Source organism: Setaria italica, chromosome VII (genome assembly GCF_000263155.2).
Source record: "Setaria italica strain Yugu1 chromosome VII, Setaria_italica_v2.0, whole genome shotgun sequence".
NCBI classification, from domain to species: domain Eukaryota; kingdom Viridiplantae; phylum Streptophyta; class Magnoliopsida; order Poales; family Poaceae; genus Setaria; species Setaria italica.
Genome location: NC_028456.1, coordinates 376,614 through 395,087, shown reverse-complemented (window position 1 = coordinate 395,087; position 18,474 = coordinate 376,614). Strand labels below are relative to the sequence as shown.

The window sequence follows — 18,474 nt, the reverse complement described above, 5'->3', positions numbered from 1 at the left end:
AGAGTTCTTCCAATCGGTGACTTGTCCTTGGAGATCTTCTTTCAACTTCTCGAGTGCTGCACAAATAATATGCAAGAGGATTAGTATTACAAACAAAATCAGTACCCGGGATCCAAGGAAGAAGAGCAATTACCTTTCATCTGCTGGTTCAACGACTTGTTGCACCCCTTGAGACGGTCTTTTTCCTCCTCTAGCTGCTAGATACGGTTCCGATATTCAGCGGCTTGTCTGTCATACTTCATCAGTAGTCTACAGGAGTACTCCCTCTCCGTGTGTATGGGTACTAAATAATAATTACAAGTGATGGAACAAGCCGGATCAGGCTTACCTCTACATAGGCACCGTCATAATTACAAGTGATGAAACAAGCCGAATCAAGCTTACCTCTACATAGGCACCATTATGACGGTGCATCTCCATCATCCCGGTTACCATATCCACATTCAACAACGGGTCATCGATTAACTGGATATCTTCGAGACAAATTTTGCCAGCTGCTAGTGGATCTGCATGAGCTTTAGAATCCACTATACTGAGTGGAACCACGACAAGTCTTGTTGACGGACCCGACTCAGAAGATGTGTCGGTAGCCATGACTTCTAGTACTCCCGCCGCTTCAATTTCAACCTTTGGTCAGGAGCTACGAGAGTAACCATGGTACATGAGGTAGTTGCCACTATATCTTTGGGCATCTGTTGCTCGGGGGCTGGCACTACAACGTCAGTCAATGATGATATAACATCCTGCATCAATGCTGCTACAAGAGATACATCACCTGGATTGCTTATGATCGCAGCGCGTTATTCTGTCTATGAACTTGCTCGAGCCAGCGAAACATCCTGGACCAATTGGCTACTACCATCAGTCACGAGCTTCAGGTTAGGCCCTCCAAGTTCCACATCAGAAGATTTCAGACATAAGGCAAAGTTTTAGAGACATAAAACAAGTTGATCATGAGCTACAATTAGTACTCAAAGGAGTAGTAAGGCGTACCTTGTGGCTCTCCTCAGCTTCAGAGAAGGTTCCCCTATCAGGCGCAATGGCTTGATAGTTGAAGACAATTTATTTGATGCGGCTTGAATGGATGCAGCATGATCATCGCTAGCCTTCGCCACTGCCTCTGCTATTTGAATAGTTCTTGCACCGGTAGGGTCCACCTTAGCAACAAGAGGTCATGGATCATCTTCAGTTTCAATCACCTCTTTGATGGGCGGCAGCTTATGTTGAGCGGCCTCAACAGTCGCGTTCTCCACCTTGGTCACCTCTTCGAGTTCTGCAAACCACCAATGCCATCTTGAGTAGACATGGTGGTACTGGAATTACCTACTAGGAGTACTCGATCCTCAGGATCTTGTCCTTCCTCATAAGTTATTGCCGCGGGAGGTAAATCTTCTGTGGTGACAGACTTCTTTACGGCCCGCTTCGCAGCGACGGACCATTTCTTCCTCGGTGGTGGAGGAATTGTAGCTTCAAGATTTTCCTCATCTGTGCATTTCGTCGATCCAGAGGATGACTCAGCCTTATCAGATGGTCAGGCCTTGATTTCGAAATCCTCCGCAGCATCAGAACTAAAGCTGCTAGAGGCCTCGAGTACTTATTCTCCCTCCTTGTCGTCACTCTCCATGCTCTCTGCTGTATGAACACGAGGAGCAGCTTCACAAATGTTTTCTGATCTAGGAGGAGGAACAGAGTAGTACAAATCGACATCTTCCAGCACAGAAAGACAAGTTAGTACACCCAAATACCATAAAATAAGTACTCGGGGGGCTACGCCCACGGGTACTTACAGGTTTTGGCGGGTTGGCAGCGCAGAATTCTCGCACAATGGTGGGGATCTCGCCCACATGCTTGACCATCCGTTTCAACCTAACCATAATCTCGTCTGTTCTGGGTTTCTTAGGAGACAATCTTGATGGGTCATTATCACCAAAGTACTCGTAGCCTTAGTGGCATTGCTGTTGCAGGGACTGAATTCACCGCTTCATGAAGCTGAATGCTACTCCAACTCTAGTCAATCCTTCTTGCTTCAATTTGGATATTTTGTCCAGGAGCTCGGGTAGTTGAAGGCAGTCTCCGTGAGTTGGCTCATCCAGCCACTGGTGGTTCCAAGTAGGGTGATGCCCTGTTAGCTTAGGGAGTTTGGGATCGTGGTTGCCAATGTACCACTTCTCTTTCCATGTGGCATGTGAATCTATAAGCTCGTAGTCCAAGTATAGACTGCTGAGCTTCTCCCTCATCTAAATTCTAGCATTGCTAACTACTTGGGTATGCTCCCTCTTAGGTTGCGGCTTCACACTGAAGAACTTCCGGAAAAGTTGGAAGTGGGGCCTAATCCCCAAGAAAGCTTTATAGTGATGCACAAAAATAGTAGTATGCAGAATGCCGTTGGGGTTTAGGTGAACAAGCTCTTGTAATACTCCAGCAGACCCTGAAAAAAATTGGATGCAGGCAAAGCAAGACCACACTCGATGAAGTGAGCGAAGATTACCGTTTCATCTAGGTACTCTTCCAATGACCATGGGTTGCCGAAGACGGGTCTCCAGTTGATGAAATCTTGATCTTGGAGCAGATTGGCTGTCACCAATGCCTTGATCTCTTCCTCCTTCAGAGATGATCGCTTCTAAGCACACGCAGGAGTTGGCAGCGCGGTTTGATCTGTCTTCCCATACTTGCGCTGGCAGTTGCAGCTCCTTCTTCTTGTCAGCCTTCTTCTTCTTGTCCTCCACAATGGGCTTCACAGCAGCAGCTTTTCTCCCCATCCTGGTTGTCATGAGTTTTTTCTGTCGCATACGCTCAGGGGCTAAGTGGTGGGGGATGGTGGCGCTAGCGCTCTAGAATCGGGCAGCAGTGGTGCTAGGGCTACAGTGTCGAAGTTGAAAGAGCATATGGCAAAGGTAAAATGGAAGGGATGATTTCCTCCATTATTTATAATCGTGGCGCAGTAACAGCAGCAAGAATACAGGAATATTCAGGTTTAACGGACCCGAAGATTTCGCGACACCTGATTGGCAGTTACCTCTAATTTCGGAAGAGATAAGATTTTCGTTTCTAAGATGGTCACGTTGACCAGAGGTTGACCCTTATACCCACCTAACTAGTCGGATAACGGCTCAGGGGCTGTGTGCCACGTGCCCATCGATAAAAAAGAAGTTTTTCTCTCTGGGTTTTTAAGGGGAAAGTGATACAAATTCCAAATTGACCCTCAGCCTGATTCTTCGATTCAACCTAAGGCTCGGGAGCTACTCCATATGGAGTGCGACTTTCGTCACATTTCCATATAAAAATTCAAGATTGAAGGATACAAGACTAAGTTAAATGAGGCTTGAGCACATTCTAGCTGCATGGCAGTGCTCGGGTACCTTTGACAACTCAACTTGATGAAGTACTCAAAGAGGACCAAGACTAGTCGGTAATGTCTACAAAAGTATTCGGAACTGCTGCATTTGACTAAAAAGTACTCAGAAGCTTGTCCTATATACATCTATGGGCCCACCAGAAGGTTTTGACAGTTTTAAATACAGGGTTGGACACCAAGATGTATCTGACATAGAGACTATGACGCTAGACGACGTATTCTACGTGGCAAGATGAGAATTTATCTATGATTAGGAAAAGTACTCGTAGCAATAAGAGTAGAACTCATCTAATCGAATCCGACTAGTATTCTTGTAAATCAACCGATCTGTAACCCTACCCCCAGCAATATAAGGTGAGGCAGGGACCTCCTCCAAAGCAACACACAAGAAGTAGGGTATTACGCAATCTAGCGGTCCGAATCTATCTAAATCGTGTGTCTGCGTTTACCTTCGAATTCCTGATCTCAACGAGCCCCACTAATCAAAACACTACCACGGGCATCCCTCTACCGAGTCTAAACACCAACAGCATGAGTCAATGGGAAATTAAGGCAAAGAAAATATGGCTCGTTCTTTATTTTGAAGAAGATAAATGATAATGCTTATGTAGTTGATCTACCAAGGGAAATGAATGTTTCTAGCACTTTTAATGTGGCTGATCTATCACTCTATCATTTAGAACAAGCACTTTATGAAGATAACTCGAGGTTGAGTTCCAATCAAGAAAAGATAACTTGAGGTTGAGTTCCAATCAAGAAGGGGAGGGACATCATAGTAGAAATTCAAAAACTATCGAGCTTACAAGTAAATGTGAATTTTGCTATCAAGAATAAGAAGTCAATTTGAGTTTTATCTTTTTAATGCATACTTCATAAAGAGTTAACTTAGCCAAGAAGATTATGACATCATGGCATATGTCATTATATTGCTTGAAGCTACTATGCTGCTCTAGAAGTTGTGTCTTAGGTGTTAATGAGCAATAGCTGAGTTGTTATGACTAATATCTGGTTGTACCCTTAGCTACCATCTAGTTGGCTAGTAGTTGTCAGGCTCTTGAGCCGAGCCTATAAATACAGGTCATGCCCTCTAGTTTTGAAAGTTTAGTCCGTGGATTCAGACTACCTTAGAACATTATCTGCTAGCACGTCGAAACTATTTCTTCAATATTTTGTGCTAGAAATATCCACAGCACCTTGGCGTGGTTCTTCCAATTTAGGCTATGTTTAGTTCACTCCAAAATCCCAAATTTGGCACTATGCAAAAAGAAGATTCCCCATCACATCAAACTTGTGGTACATGCATGGAGTACTGAATGTAGACTAATTGCACAGTTTTGTTGTATTTTGCGAGACGAATCTTTTGAACCTAATTAGTCAATATTTGGACAATAATTCACAAATACAAACGAAACGCTACAGTATTGCTACAGTATTTTTGGTATCCTAAATTTGGGCAACTAAACAAGGCCTTAGTTTGCTGCACCGGGCACTCAATCTACCACAAAATCATTCAATGTAACATCCAAGGAACACCACGTACAAAATCTGAAATGACAGTCTGAATGATGCAGTAAAGAAAGAATTTTGGACTCGAATTTTAGGCCATGTTTAGTTACTCCCAAGAATCTTCTTTTTGCATAGTGCAAAAGTTGGGAGTTTGGTGGGAAGTGAACAAGGGCTTAGCTTTTTAGGACCCGTGCGAAACACATCCCGATTCGTGTCTGAAATTTGGTGTTCCAATTCCAACGTTTGACCTTTTGGAGTTTTTTGGTGTTGGCTCTGGATCTGGATCTGGCACGTGCACAGCACAGCATTCTGGGAGTCTGGGAGTGGGAGTGGGATCTACTCTACTCTACTACTTCCAGCGCAGTAGTAGTTTGTGTGTGCGCCGCGGTCCACGAAGCCAACCAACCCTGGTCTAAAAAAAAAGAAGCCAACCAACCCCCGCCGCACTGCAGTGCACTGATTGCGTACTGGATTCTTCTCGGCCCTGACCAAACCTCACCATCGGAGCGGCCGCCGCCGGCGAGAGTGGGGGATGGCGACGGCCTCCGCCTTCGCCGCTGTCTTCTTTAGCAGCGCCTTCGCCGCCTGCTTCGCTGAGGTACTACCCGCCCGCCGCTCCCCCGCATTTTCTTCTTTCCTAGCCTTACTAGCTCGCTCATCGCATCCGTGATCCATCTGGGAGGCGGAGTGGGATTCAGCCAAATTGGGGCGGCTCCATTCCCTCCCTACAGCACCACTGCACTAGTAGTAAGTAGCTGTTGATTCAAGGACTGTAGTGACCAATGGTAGTAGCAAGGATCGACCGAAGAGGAATTTTTTTTTTCTTTTTTAGGATTTCTAGTGTCGTATTGTCTGTCTTTGTCCATACTGCGACTTAGTTTGGGGCTACTGGATCCAGCATAGGTATTTGCATTCTAGTTTGTTTCTTCGTCGAATTGGCTCTGGTCCATTCAACCCAAGTATATATGCATCTGTTGACGATGGATCCATAACATAAGCCGATATAATTTGGGTTCCGATTTGTATTTGATTTACCAATGGTATAATCAGGTGTGCACCATTCCTTTGGACACAGCCAAAGTGCGCCTTCAGCTGCAAAGGAAGGCACCCCAGTCACTGCCACCTGCTGCTGCAGCCACAGGGGCAGGATGGGCTGCCAGTGCTGGAGGAACGCTGGCCACAATCCTGTCTATCGCCAGGGACGAAGGGGTGGCTGCACTCTGGAAGGGAATCATCCCTGGCCTTCACCGACAGTTCCTCTATGGTGGCCTCCGCGTCGGCTTGTATGAGCCTGTCTGTACTTCTCCCACATTCACGCCCTTCTCTCCTGCTTCTGACTCAAAGTGACTTCCTCACAATAACAAAGCGAATTTCCCTTCTCTTCCCTTGCAGGTCAAAGCTTTCTTCGTCGGGGGTACTGCTGTGGGTGATGTCAGTTTAATAAGCAAGATTCTTGCTGCTCTCACCACTGGTTGGTACTCTACTTCAACTCTGACAAGTTCAATTCTTTTTCAGAATGCAACATGGCCATCTTAGCTCTTAATTTCCGCATAGCGCTTGCTCAGTTATTATGATGACATGACATCTTACTACTTTTCCAGTGAAGCATAAATCATGTGAACCATAACTTATATTTATTTACTTTCCATTTCCGAATAATGGCTGACTTTTGTTGATTTGTGTCAGTGTCAGGCTTACCATGTACACAAGTGAATGCTTTCTTCCCTTTTTCACATCATATGGAGAAGCACATTTTGCTAAATGATTATTTCTTTTTTTGTCTATTCTCAGGTGTCATAGCAATTGTTGTGGCAAATCCAACTGATCTTGTCAAAGTTAGATTGCAAGCTGATGGAAAGGCTAACACTGTAAAGAGGAACTATTCTGGAGCCCTTAATGCATATGCTACTATAATCCGACAGGTTGTTTCAACAATCATGGCGATCATGGGCATTTAGTTTAGATGGTTATTTCTTTTCTGTAATTATCCTTCCTTAAATTCTACGTATCTACAGGAAGGTATTGGAGCTTTGTGGACTGGCCTTGGTCCAAATGTTGCACGCAATGCCATAATTAATGCTGCTGAGTTGGCCAGCTACGACGAATTCAAACAGGTACATGTTGACTCTCTTCTGTCTTGTGATGGGCATTGTCTTTCATTATCATTGTTCATTCCTTTGTTCTGTTCATGCAGATGTTTCTAAAACTTCCTGGGTTTACTGATAACGTTTTTACCCATCTTTTAGCTGGACTTGGTGCTGGGTTTTTTGCTGTTTGCATTGGCTCTCCAGTGGATGTGGTATGCTCAGCAAATTCTGGATTGGCACACTACCGAGTTCCCAGTTGCAATATATCTTTAGCTCCTCTGAACCCTGCTTGGATGTATGCCTTGTGTTTTCCCAATTTAACTTGCACGATTTCTGTTTAGGTGAAATCAAGAATGATGGGTGATTCAACGTACAGAAGTACACTTGATTGTTTTGCGAAGACACTAAAGAATGATGTATGAAATCCTTTCCCTGATTTTTCTGTTAATTTCTTCGGTCTATTACTTTTGGGCACCACAGATCTTTTAGTACTTGTAGCAAGCATAAGAGGTCTTTCCATTGTGTATACATCCTGTATACATCCAACATGTCAATATCCATCTGGCCTGAACCCCTGTCACTTTGAAGTTTTAAGTGTCTTCCATGTCAATATCTAGAGCTTTGACCATCGATTCAGTTGAGCAATCTGTTACTGGCCACAACAGAATTGACTGCCACTACAGTATAAATATAAGCCACTCATTTTATGCTGCAATATTTACATTTAAAGTATTAGATTTCAGTCTGTGAATTGTTGTAAAGAATATTGCCAGGTCTTTATAGTTGAAGCCTGGGATTGCAATGTTCAGAAAATGTTCTTTCAGTTGAATCATAGTCTAAAACAAGGAATACTGCCATGTGTTAGCACGACTCTTTTAAAGTCCGAAATCAAATCGATTAGGATTTGGCATGCTAGAGTTTGGCAACATGTAAGTGTAGTGACATGACGGATTGGAGGGTGATGTTGAAAGGTATGTTGAGAAATTCCAAAGGGTGACCATCATTAGTGCCCCTGATGATAGTTGCAATGTTATATTCTGATTCATTGTTGGCAACTAAAATGGTATAAAGCAAATTATATTTGTAAATATTGTATGAAATTCATCCAAGTGTAAAACACTGCACAATTTTCTGCTGCAATTTCTATGTGACTCAACCTGCACTCCAGTGTTAGTCCCACTTGAAAATTTAGCAAGGAAAACTGACTAGGTATTGGGTAGGGAGCCATCTATTTAATGCAGCTACATTATGGGATGGGCCATGGTCTTCGGGACTAGTGATTCAGCAAAGTTTTAGCAAGGGCAGAAGTGAGCCACAAATTTCAAATGTGACTTTTGTAATAGAGACCCTTAATTCCTAAGCCTTACCTTATGTATTGGCTCATCTAAAACGGTTTTGTTTGTAAATATATTTTTAGAGAATCTGTTGAAATCATGTCTAGTTTACTGGTATTTATATTTCATTCAGTTTGATGGAAGTTGGGTTGGGGATAGTTTTTTTTCGCTGATTTACTTATTCTGATATAAGCTTCCCTTGGTATTATTGGACTATATAGTATTTTGGAGGTAAATTTTATTGATTGCTGACAAAACCTTCTGATTTAAGCTGGCAACATGTAAGTGAAGTTATGCAGTCAATGCTGATTGCCATTGGCAGCATGACTCTGACTGAGGGATTGGAGGGTGTTCTTGAAAAGTTTCTTGAGAAGTTCCAAAGGGTGAACATCATTAGTGCCCCTGCTGATACTTGCAATGTTGTATTCTGATTCATCGTTGGCAACTAAAATGGTAGAAATAAATTAAATTTGCAAAGATTGTATGAAATTCATCCATGGGTAAAACACTGCAATGCGGACCATGGTCTTTGGGACTAGAGATTTGGCAAAGTTTTAGCAAGGGCAGAAGCGAGTCACGAATTTCACATGCGACTTTTGTAACAGAGGACACGGCTTCTGTTTGAACCCTTAGTTCCTATGCCTTACCTTATGTCTTTGGGACTAGTGATTTGGTAAATTTTATTGATTGCTGACAAAACCTTCTGATTCACCTGGTAGAAAATTTCTAATTAAGCCAGGATAATTAAGCTCGCTGATCTTTTTTGAAAACTATACAGCAGGGGAGACCCCCACTGTGGAAGCTCGCTGATCTAGTTTTGGATGTGCAGATGCATTGTCGTTGTGGAGTGGTTTTTTTCTATCTGCTAATTTAGAATATGTTGCATCATATAGATGTTTTGCAGCAAATGATCACCAATCGAGCATTTTCACAACTGATTGTTCTTTGCTGCAGGGACCTGGTGCTTTCTACAAGGGGTTCATCGCAAACTTTTGTCGGATTGGGTCGTGGAATGTGATAATGTTCCTAACTCTAGAGCAGGTAACAAAACATGCAGATGCCTTTTATTCTATGTTGCTTAAAATTGAAGGACTATCAAGTGCTAGTCTCATCGCTGAAGGCTTAAATTTAAGGACTATTTTTCTTGCTCTTCCTTTCCTGCTCCTGTGAAATGCAGAAAACCGCTGATTCTTCGTGTTCGTCTTGTTGAATGAAACAGGTTAGAAGATTGTTTCTGTAATGTTGACGCCAGCAATAGGGGTTATGCGGGACAAGTGGATGATGACATACATGGCCAGCATTATATATATACATGGTTTAATGATGATTTAAGGAAAAAGCTACAGGGTCCCATGTTGTCAACCAACGGAGAGGCAGCCATGCCATACTACACCCACATCTGTCTGTCATTTAGATTACATAGGACAATACGCTCTCATTCTCATGCTGTATTTTGATTATTGCAAGTTGTAATCTCGTATCACAGATCGATTATGAACCACTCAGTGTCGATATATTGTAGAGAGCAACAGACAAGTACGTGTCACTAAGTTTACGCATTCAGATGTATGTGAAAAACCATAAGGATTGCATATAGGACAATAATACTCATATTGATGCAATATCCATGGAAAGGCACACAAATCTGAAGAAAATCCAAAGAAATGGCGTCGAAACCATTTGAATATGTTTCCTAGAACAATTGATGAAGGAAATAGGCATTTTTAATTTAACCGAAGAGAGTTGTGGCAACTGATAATTGGTAACTTTAATAGAGAAGGGAAATCAAATAAGCTCCGGCGCCTTCAGGAGCAACTCCGGCCAGACCTCCTTGGACAGCTCGTAGAGCTTCTGGTCGCGGGATTTGTGGCCCGGGCCGCCCTTGTTGATGGCCGAGAGGAACTTGGTCTTGAGGCCGTGGAGCTTGCTGCTGATTTCTTCGCGGGTGACGTTCCGCCGGTTGAGAACGCCTTTGGCTTCCAGGGTGCGGAGGAGCTCGAACGGCAATGGCAGCCGGCCGGACTCGCGGAGGCCGGCGGCGAGCTCCATGAGGATGGTGCGCTCGTCGCCGAAGCCCCAGAGCTTGTAGGTCGGGCCCAGCCTCTTGCGCTTGCGCGCCGCTGCCAGCCGGTTGCTGTTGGTGTCACCGCCGCTGTCGTCGGATGACAGCGCGATGGGGCCGATGTTGGAGTCGACTGACGACGACGACGAGGAGGGCACGATGATGGTGGACTCCATCTCCATGGCCGCCGGCGGATGGAGTGAAGGGATTCGTGTGGAAGGGTGTAATCAGATTGCTTGATAATGCTGCTGGTCAGGAGTAGAATTTATAGGTGAAGGCAGGAAGCTAGCGCGGAATGCTAGCAGACGATATCAATCTCATCTCGTGATACCCGCCGGCGGGAATCCTGCGGCTGCTTAGCTTCCTAATTAATATATACTATACTCCTTGATTTGCATGCATGGACCAGCGATGATCTTGGAATGGATGACCTGCCTTCTCTGCTGCTTGATGACCCGTTCAGAAATACAAATAGTAATCGGATTAGCGCTCTCAGCAAACGAAACAAACCTACAGAAATACTAGGTGGCAACTTGTAGATTATTATAATGTTGTCAATAATACAAGAGTAAAGGTACACCATTTCGTATAGTAGAGAATAGGTTGTTGCATATTTACAGCATGTGTGAAAAAATAGGTGACATCAGGTGATGTGATCAGGGCAGATGCCATGAAAAAAAGAATAACATGGCTTGCATTGACAGTGAAACAAGCAGAATATGAAGGGCGAAAATTCAGGTTTTGGCATGCCCTCTGTTTTTCCAACTTATTCAGCTACGCTGTACTGAACTCCTAAATAAATCGTAAACATTCTATAACTAAGAAATTTTATCTGAACTGAATACAGATCACCTCGCAGCGACGGCCGTGGCGAATTTATGGCGCGGGAAATTGGCGGGGAAGGTGCCGCGCCCGGCAAAAACGCGCGCGCACGAGCAAATCGACGTGGCATGCTTGACCCACCCAAAACCCCTCGCCTTCCCACTCCCAGTCCCTCCCTCCCTCCGTCTCCCGACTCCCCGCCCAATCTGCCTACCAACCGCCGCCGGCACGGCAGGCCATCCCAACCCACCGACCGAGAAATGCCAGCCTCCACCGGCCACCGCCTCCACGATCCCGACCCTCCCGATTACCTCCCCCTCCCCCTCGCCCCACGCACCCCGACCCCACCGCCGCCGCCCCCCTCCTCGCCGCCGCACTCCGTCCCGACGCTCTCCTTCCGCTACCTCACCGCCTGCCCGCGCTGGTCCTCATGGGTCGCCGCCGCCCTCCGCGACCCCGTGTTTGCGCCCACGCTCGCCTCGTCCGCCATCTCCGACGCCGTCGCCGCCACCACCGCCGCCGTCGCCCCCGACCGCGCGGCCCTCTCCGCCCTGCTCTCGTTCTGGGACCCGGGTACCCACACGTTCCGCCTGCCGGCGGGCCCGGCCACCTTCACCCTCGAGGACGCGCTCGTCCTTGCCGGCCTGACCCCAGCGGGCGCGCCGCTCGACCGGGCCCTCACGCCGGAGGAGGACGCCCTCCGCGCCCGCCTCGTCGTCGAGAGGGAGAAGATCAGGGTGCTCCACCCCTGCGCCAGCGCCGCGCGCCGCGTGTCGCTGGAGGTGTGGCTCGAGTGGTTCAACGGCGGCGGTATACGCCCAGGCGAGGACGACGACCTGCGCCGGCTCGGCTTCCTCGCATACTGGCTCGCCTTCTTTGTCACGCCACGGATGCGCCCGAGGGGTGCCGAGCTGCCGGAGGTTGCCTTGGCACTTGCCGCGAGGCTTAGTCTCGGCGAGCGCATCTCCCTTGGCCCCGCCATGGTGGCGAATCTATATGCGGATATGGATAAGGTTGTTGTCTCGGCTGCGACCAATGGCGTCAGTGGCCGTGTTGATGTCTGGGCGCCGCTCTGGCTGCTGCAGGTGTGGCTGTGGGAGCGCTACGTGAGGCTGCGCCCACCGCAGCTCAAGGCGCCGCAGTTCCCTGTCTCCAATGTCCGGGTATTGTATTGGACCCGGAGGAAGAGGACCACCATACCCGAGGAGGCTCTACAGATATTGCAGGAAGAAGGATGTTTCGATTGGAGGCCCTATCGTCACAACTCCCTGAACTGGATGAGACCCAAGTGGTTCGAGGTCGACACTGTTCTGGTAAGCTGTCGAGGTAAAGCTAAGCCGGAGTGGTTGCTGGATTACATTGCTGTTATCAGCCAAACAGTGTTGACCGGGTTTCATGGTGATGACATGGAAAATTCGGTACTGTACAATCCTCACCTTGTTGCGAGACAGTTTGGCTATGATCAGGCTGCTCCTGTGTCTATTGTTGGTGAGTTTGACTTTGAGGGAATTGAGATGTGGATACCAGGTGTCGGTAGATATGGGATGCCGAGTGAAGATTACGTTGCGTGGTGCAGCAGTGGGCAGTTCTACAGGCATCAAGTTGATGATCGATATGGTTGCTTGGTGGTACGAGGCCATGAAAATGGATCTAGTTCGTTGCAACTGAATGTAAATAAGAAACGTGCTCTGGTGCCAGCACTTGATCAATTTACAGAAGCCACCTGGACAGAACACAACAATTGCATCAGAGAAGAGCAGCTGGGGCAGATAGATCAGGGAAGTCATGATAACGAAACAAAGGTGATTGTCCTTGGCCTTAGGGCTTGTGATAAAAACAGCAGAACTACTTCAGCGAAACGGAAGAAGGAGATGAAACAAAGAGGAGGTAAATTTGCCGAAGATGGGGGTAATAATAAGAAGAAAAGCAAAGTCAGAAGTAACACAGAAAGGAATCCGTTGCAATTGGAAGGTCAGAAGTACACTGTACTTGAAGAAGATCCAAATTCTAACTCTAAGAAATTTGATGAATTGGCACTACTTGACAGTGATGATGAATGCATTGTTCTTGAACAGCATGAGAATAAATGTGAAGTAATAAATCTGGATGATGACGACGAACAGAGTGACCTTGATCCAAAAGATCAAGATATGCAACTTGCCCTAGAACTAGAAGAGTTTGTTTGCTCTGGGCTCCTCTCACAATGGGAGGAAAGTGCAGATGAAGATGATTTAAGTGGAAGGAAGCGAGAAAACCTGAAGAAAAGCTTCAATGACCCTTACGCTGAAGCAGCCATGAGGGAGTATCCTGTGTTCTTTCAACTCATTCCCCAGAAACCACATTACAGAGGTTTTGTTAACAAAGAAGCTCTAGGAGATCTAGCTTACATTGGGCTATGGTTTTTGCTAGTTGACTTGGCTAAGGAGGTGCTTAAGACATCATGTGATACACATGCTTCTGAAATTGCACGTTTGATGAAAAAAGCCAAGCATTTACAGCAATTGGGTTTCAATGTGAAGCATCTCATTGCCCGCTTAAAGGAGCCACACAATAGGATGAAGTGGCTGCAATGAGAATGAAGTAATCAGTTTCTGGAATTTAGATCGTTCCAGTCTCAGTTTCTTTCTGCCATAGAGCTTGCTTGTTATGTCATCAAGCAGGCTTATGTGTAGAATATAACCATCTTCGTTTCCAGAAAAGTGTGCCACGATTTGGGATTGCATTTCAAATGCCAATATCCTGGTTATATTTATCTTAGACATTCTTGCCACTTTAAAACAAACACGGGTGATGAAAGTTTTACCAGATGCTAAAGGTATTAATGAATATAAAATACAAGCCTTTGCGCAGAAAATAATCCATTTTCGATCATATCAGAATTGAAATTAATATTATTTATCAAAAGTCTGAAACCTAAACTCTTAATGTCAGTACCCAGAGCTCAACAGTAGGTGTTCTCCTGTGTGCAGGAGATTATATTCTTGGTAGTCCTAAAGCTAATTTTGCTTCTTATCCAACTTCAATACACACACACACACACACACACACACACACACACACACACTAATGCTGGAAATAACTCTGGTGATTTCTCTCCAGGAGATTATTCATCATGTGGTGTGTTTAATTTCTAGTTCTTTGCTTTCTGGCCAATAGATTTCTGTTTGATTATCTATTTCTGTGGCAAAGTATCAATAGGTGTTTAACTCTTGCAATTACAAAAAAGTCAGCACTTTTCAATATTTAAGTACAGGAGCAAATATACTCAACAATAGAAAGGAGACATACCGGCAATGTACTAGATGTCTTCCAGTCTTCAGTATTCCATTTAAGAGTTCACTTATTACTCCATGCATCCTGTCAGTGTCCCTAAATCTAAATCTATAACTTCAGTACTTGAAAAGATTCTCTGTCAACTACAAAGGGGTATCTGTCATCCTGGTCGATAAGCCTCTGAAGGGCCACATCGATATAGTTGTTTGATCATATCAACCTCCGGGTATATTTTTGTTGCTGCCCAGAAGTTGATCATCTCCTCGATATCCTTTGTACCACCAGTTACGCTACCTGATAGACACCGTGCACATGTAAAACATCAGGTTAAGCATCTCAATTCCCTTTGTTGCCTCTTCCTTCCAGATTTGGCCAGCAATATATGTGAAAGAAACATTACTAAGATTCAGATTTGCAGCTTGCACTTTGATTTCACTAGGGAAGCTGAGAAGGACCATCATGCCACCAACTTTCAGTAGTGAGAGATAATGATCAATTGGGTACGTGCCGGACATAGTGTCTATACTGAAGTGCAGGGAACCTTCTGTGGCCTGCAAAAAACAAACCATTTTCTCACATTCTCTTTTAGTATCTCTATCTCTACTATTTAAAACATTTGAGTTGCTGATGATGGTTTGTTTACCATCACCACTACTTTGCCTATAAATTTTGGTTTATTTATCCACCCTGCCTTAGGGATTTACTGTTTGTCTTATTTCACTTACACATTTCAGTAATTATCTACATGCTTGTCATTTGTATCCCCTCTATGATACCATTTTCACATGAATTATGCATGCACATGTAACATTTTTATTTATTATGCCATTGCAACGTACACAATTTTGCTAGTACCAACAAAATGAGAAGAGTAGTAAGGAGGAAATTTCGTAAGTGTAATGAGGAGGAATTTTCTTCTCTTTATGATAAATATTAGCAAGATTTCATCTCATCATCTGAAGGCGCATACAAAGAACTTTCATAGAAACTCTCTGAATATGTGGCAAGGAATTACTGATCCCTTTTGCTAATTGGAGCAGGTGAGTACCACCGCATTCTATTTCTTTACTGCCCTCTGCATGTTCCATTCATTTGACTACATGATTTTGTTACTTGTTTGTTTAGAATTTCGATTTTAAGCCACTATATTTGCTAAGATTCTAGATCCGGGCAGCCCCTAATCCATTCTGTTACTTTACCCTATTGTTTTTTTTTTCATTCAATTATTCATGCTCTTATCCATATCTGTGTTCCATTGTTTGCTAGGACACACGTATGATGACTTTTTAACAGTAGTTAATTTCTTATATTTCATATCAGTAATTTCTTAGATCCAGCTCTCAACTGTTGCACTATTTATTTTAATTTTTCCCCGAAGATCCTTTGTTCTAATGACTTTGCAGCACATAAATTGGTAGCTACTGCCACCAATTCACCATACGTGCTAACTCTGATGTTGTCTTCTTCCTGTGCGAGGCCTAATTTCTCCCAGCAGCAGGAAAGTTCCTGTGCGAGGCCGGATGTGCTCTGGGCACTGGGCAGCAACAGCATGGTCTTTTGTTGTGGATGTGCTTGCAGAAAAGGAAAGAAAGATGCAGAGGGATTTGCCAAGGGATTTCAGTAATGAAATCAGTGTAATCATCATACAGGTATTGATTCCTACCTGAAGATTGTCAAGTCATTATACAATACTGCTCAAATTTTTTGATATTACTTCTTTAATATCACTGTGGATAATGCCTTTTTCTGTTTCAAAATTACCAACAATAATGCCAAATCAGGATACATACCCCTGCTAAGTCACTGTTCTTTGTATATGATTTGTTCTGATTATTTTGACATAATGCCAAATCAGGGTACATACCCCTGCTAAGTCCTGTGATTGATTAACCAAGCTTTCCATCGGTGCAGGAACTCTACCAGCTTGACATGGTTGTGAACGCCATCCTCTGACCTTTCCAAGTTGCTCACTACTGATGCTGGAATGGAGCTTTGGGAGAAGACGTGAGGTTGATGGTATGTGGATGTTCTTTGAATTTGTATGTGCTCCATAATGTGATAATTTAGATAAAATTTGATAATTATTCTCATTACAAACCTGATCATTATATATGGACATTTGTGCATAGTTAAATGGCTAGCTTTACATGTAAATCTGTACCATGTTAAATATTTTTCGTCAGTATGGCAAGGATGCTTGTACCTGTTAGCACTTATTTAGAATGGAAAAAAATTGAAGCAAGCATCACTGGGCGTGAGCAGAATTTGTATGCAAATATAGAAAACAGATACATGGGATAGGCCAGCTTTCCCTTTGCTTTGTTAGTTCTTCACATGTTTGTACACTTAAGTTGAAGTCAGCTAAGAGTAAATAGGATTTATATATGTTGTTTTGCAGATAAACCAAATTAAGCACATTCATAAGGTAATGGAAAGTTATTCCTGGCTGCAGTAAATCAGTTTGTTGAAAAACTCTTTACTCCCTCCTGGCTACGGAAATAAAACTACAATAAAGGATCGTACAAATAATTTGCTTGGTATTTGATGCGAGCATGTGGCTTCATATTCGATTGGTATGTATAGATGTGCTGGTCAATATCATTGGTATTTTTAAATTTGCTTGTCTTTGTGATGTTAGCAGCCCTTAATTTTAAATCAAGTGAATATTTATTGAGTAGCACGGCCAGCAGAAAGAGTTGAGCTAGGATAGAAGCTCATAGTAAGAATTAAGTTCAATAAATGAACTCAGCAGATCCTTATTTTTGGTTTCTATGCCACCGAGTTATTCAATTATATTATTCAAAGGGCAGTATTGGTTTTTGAGTTTAGTTCTGTCAGCATGATTTCTATGCCTGAGACATGCAGTTAGCAAACTTTGCCATAAACCTTAAGTGAGCTGTTCCTATCTCTAGATAATATATCACATCATATATATCAAAATTGCAATTTTGATGCATGTACATATTTGCATAAATTTACTGCAGCTTCATGTTACTAATGCCATGTTTCCACACATTTTTCAGGAATGTGGGCTCAAGTGGTCTCATGACAACTGTCAATTTGCTTCTGGTGCTAATGGCAAAAGAGTAAGATGCTACTCCACAAGTTTCCATCAATCTAGCTCTTGTATTGTAACAAATCAAATGCTTTTAGAGCTATTCACAGCTTCTCTTTTTCATAGTAGCAATCTGTGTTCCCAACATACCTTTGTAAGCTTGTGCAAATGATCTTTGCTTGCAGTGTGTGCCATACATAATCAGGTGCTGCCGTAATAATTAGTAAATAGGGATGCAAGTGGTAACATAAACATTTGATGACTCTGTTAGTGTCCTCTTTAGGAACTGAATATTTTCTTGGAAAGACCAAAATTAAACAATTTAAACACTTTCAAATGTTGTACTAAAATGAAACATATACATCTTATACTATACAATTGTCCGGTTTGGAGGAATTTTGGGCTAAGTAGTTCATTGGAAATGATGGTAAATGCACTGAATTTTAATTTTCATCCCTTAGCAAATTGATAGTCCCTGTCTCCCTCTGATTTGACTGACCAGAGCAGTATTTGTCTATTACGAGTTCAGGAAGTTACTACATGACTTGATGTTGTTTCAATTCCCAGGTGAATTCTCAGACCTATGACAATTTTGATTAATGGACAGGGGATGTCAAATTATTTCGGTTGTCAAATTAGTGTCACCAGAAGAAATGGTGTTGTCTGGTTGTAAAATAATCCATGGGTAAGTTTGCAAAAATGAAACCCATATATGGCATTTTAAAAAAAACAGCAAGAAGATTGCCTTATCAACCTTCAGCTCTGCTTGTTAACGACGAGCATACTCAAATGATCCAGTGCTTTGGTGTTATCTGGCTGGTGAGATCAATGATTACTAGAGACACATTTCAATTTGCTTGTTAATTGTTCATAAATTGCAAATAGGCCCCATTGCTCATGCATCTCCAACCATAACAATTTTTCCTTCGCATGTTACTATCAGTGGTCTTGGGCCTCCATCTGTAGCAGGTAATTTGTGT

The 18,474-nt window shown here is 43.6% G+C and overlaps 3 protein-coding genes and 1 long non-coding RNA gene across 6 annotated transcripts in view; 2 read left to right on the top strand and 2 right to left on the bottom strand.

Moving 5' to 3' along the window:
- The first annotated feature begins 5,235 nt into the window (after nt 1–5,235).
- Nucleotides 5,236–9,874, top strand: LOC101758716 (mitochondrial uncoupling protein 1). Its single transcript, XM_004974884.4, has 9 exons — nt 5,236–5,459; nt 5,912–6,154; nt 6,254–6,332; nt 6,653–6,783; nt 6,877–6,975; nt 7,056–7,160; nt 7,290–7,364; nt 9,237–9,323; nt 9,502–9,874. The coding sequence occupies exons 1-9, from the start codon at nt 5,394–5,396 to the stop codon at nt 9,520–9,522; spliced, it is 906 nt and encodes a 301-aa protein (XP_004974941.1). The 5' UTR covers nt 5,236–5,393; the 3' UTR covers nt 9,523–9,874.
- A 110-nt stretch (nt 9,875–9,984) lies between these two features.
- On the bottom strand, nt 9,985–11,328 carry LOC111255657. The gene is made up of 2 exons (XM_022828637.1): nt 11,197–11,328; nt 9,985–10,784 (listed from the first exon to the last, which is right to left on the bottom strand). The coding sequence occupies exon 2, from the start codon at nt 10,524–10,526 to the stop codon at nt 10,068–10,070; it is 459 nt and encodes a 152-aa protein (XP_022684372.1). The 5' UTR covers nt 10,527–10,784; nt 11,197–11,328; the 3' UTR covers nt 9,985–10,067.
- LOC101759658 overlaps nt 9,985–18,474 on the bottom strand; it is a 15,627-nt gene continuing 7,137 nt past the window's right edge. For both annotated transcript variants that reach the window (XM_004974886.3, XM_022828636.1), the window contains 2 exons: nt 14,455–14,990; nt 9,985–10,787 (listed from right to left, as the gene is read on the bottom strand). In XM_004974886.3, coding sequence (XP_004974943.2) covers nt 14,932–14,990 — 59 coding nt within the window. In that variant the 3' untranslated portion in view covers nt 9,985–10,787; nt 14,455–14,931. The remainder of the gene's footprint in view (nt 10,788–14,454; nt 14,991–18,474) is intronic.
- On the top strand, nt 14,999–18,464 carry LOC111257988. Of its 2 annotated transcripts, none has more exons than XR_002678614.1 (3): nt 14,999–16,088; nt 16,351–16,455; nt 16,838–18,464. It is a non-coding gene; the product is annotated as an uncharacterized LOC111257988 (long non-coding RNA). The 2 variants fall into 2 exon arrangements; XR_002678613.1 differs by having other exon boundaries at nt 16,351–17,012; nt 17,463–18,464.

What these genes read in the sequence shown, in the direction of transcription:
- LOC111255657 (XM_022828637.1), bottom strand. Translation starts at nt 10,526, where the DNA reads ATGGAGATGGAGTCCACCATCATCGTGCCCTCCTCGTCGTCGTCGTCA.
- LOC101758716 (XM_004974884.4), top strand. Translation starts at nt 5,394, where the DNA reads ATGGCGACGGCCTCCGCCTTCGCCGCTGTCTTCTTTAGCAGCGCCTTC. An exon ending in TCGCCGCCTGCTTCGCTGAG is followed by an intron (nt 5,460 to 5,911) that starts GTACTACCCGCC and finishes TGGTATAATCAG; the next exon opens with GTGTGCACCATTCCTTTGGA. An exon ending in TGTTCCTAACTCTAGAGCAG is followed by an intron (nt 9,324 to 9,501) that starts GTAACAAAACAT and finishes TGAATGAAACAG; the next exon opens with GTTAGAAGATTGTTTCTGTA.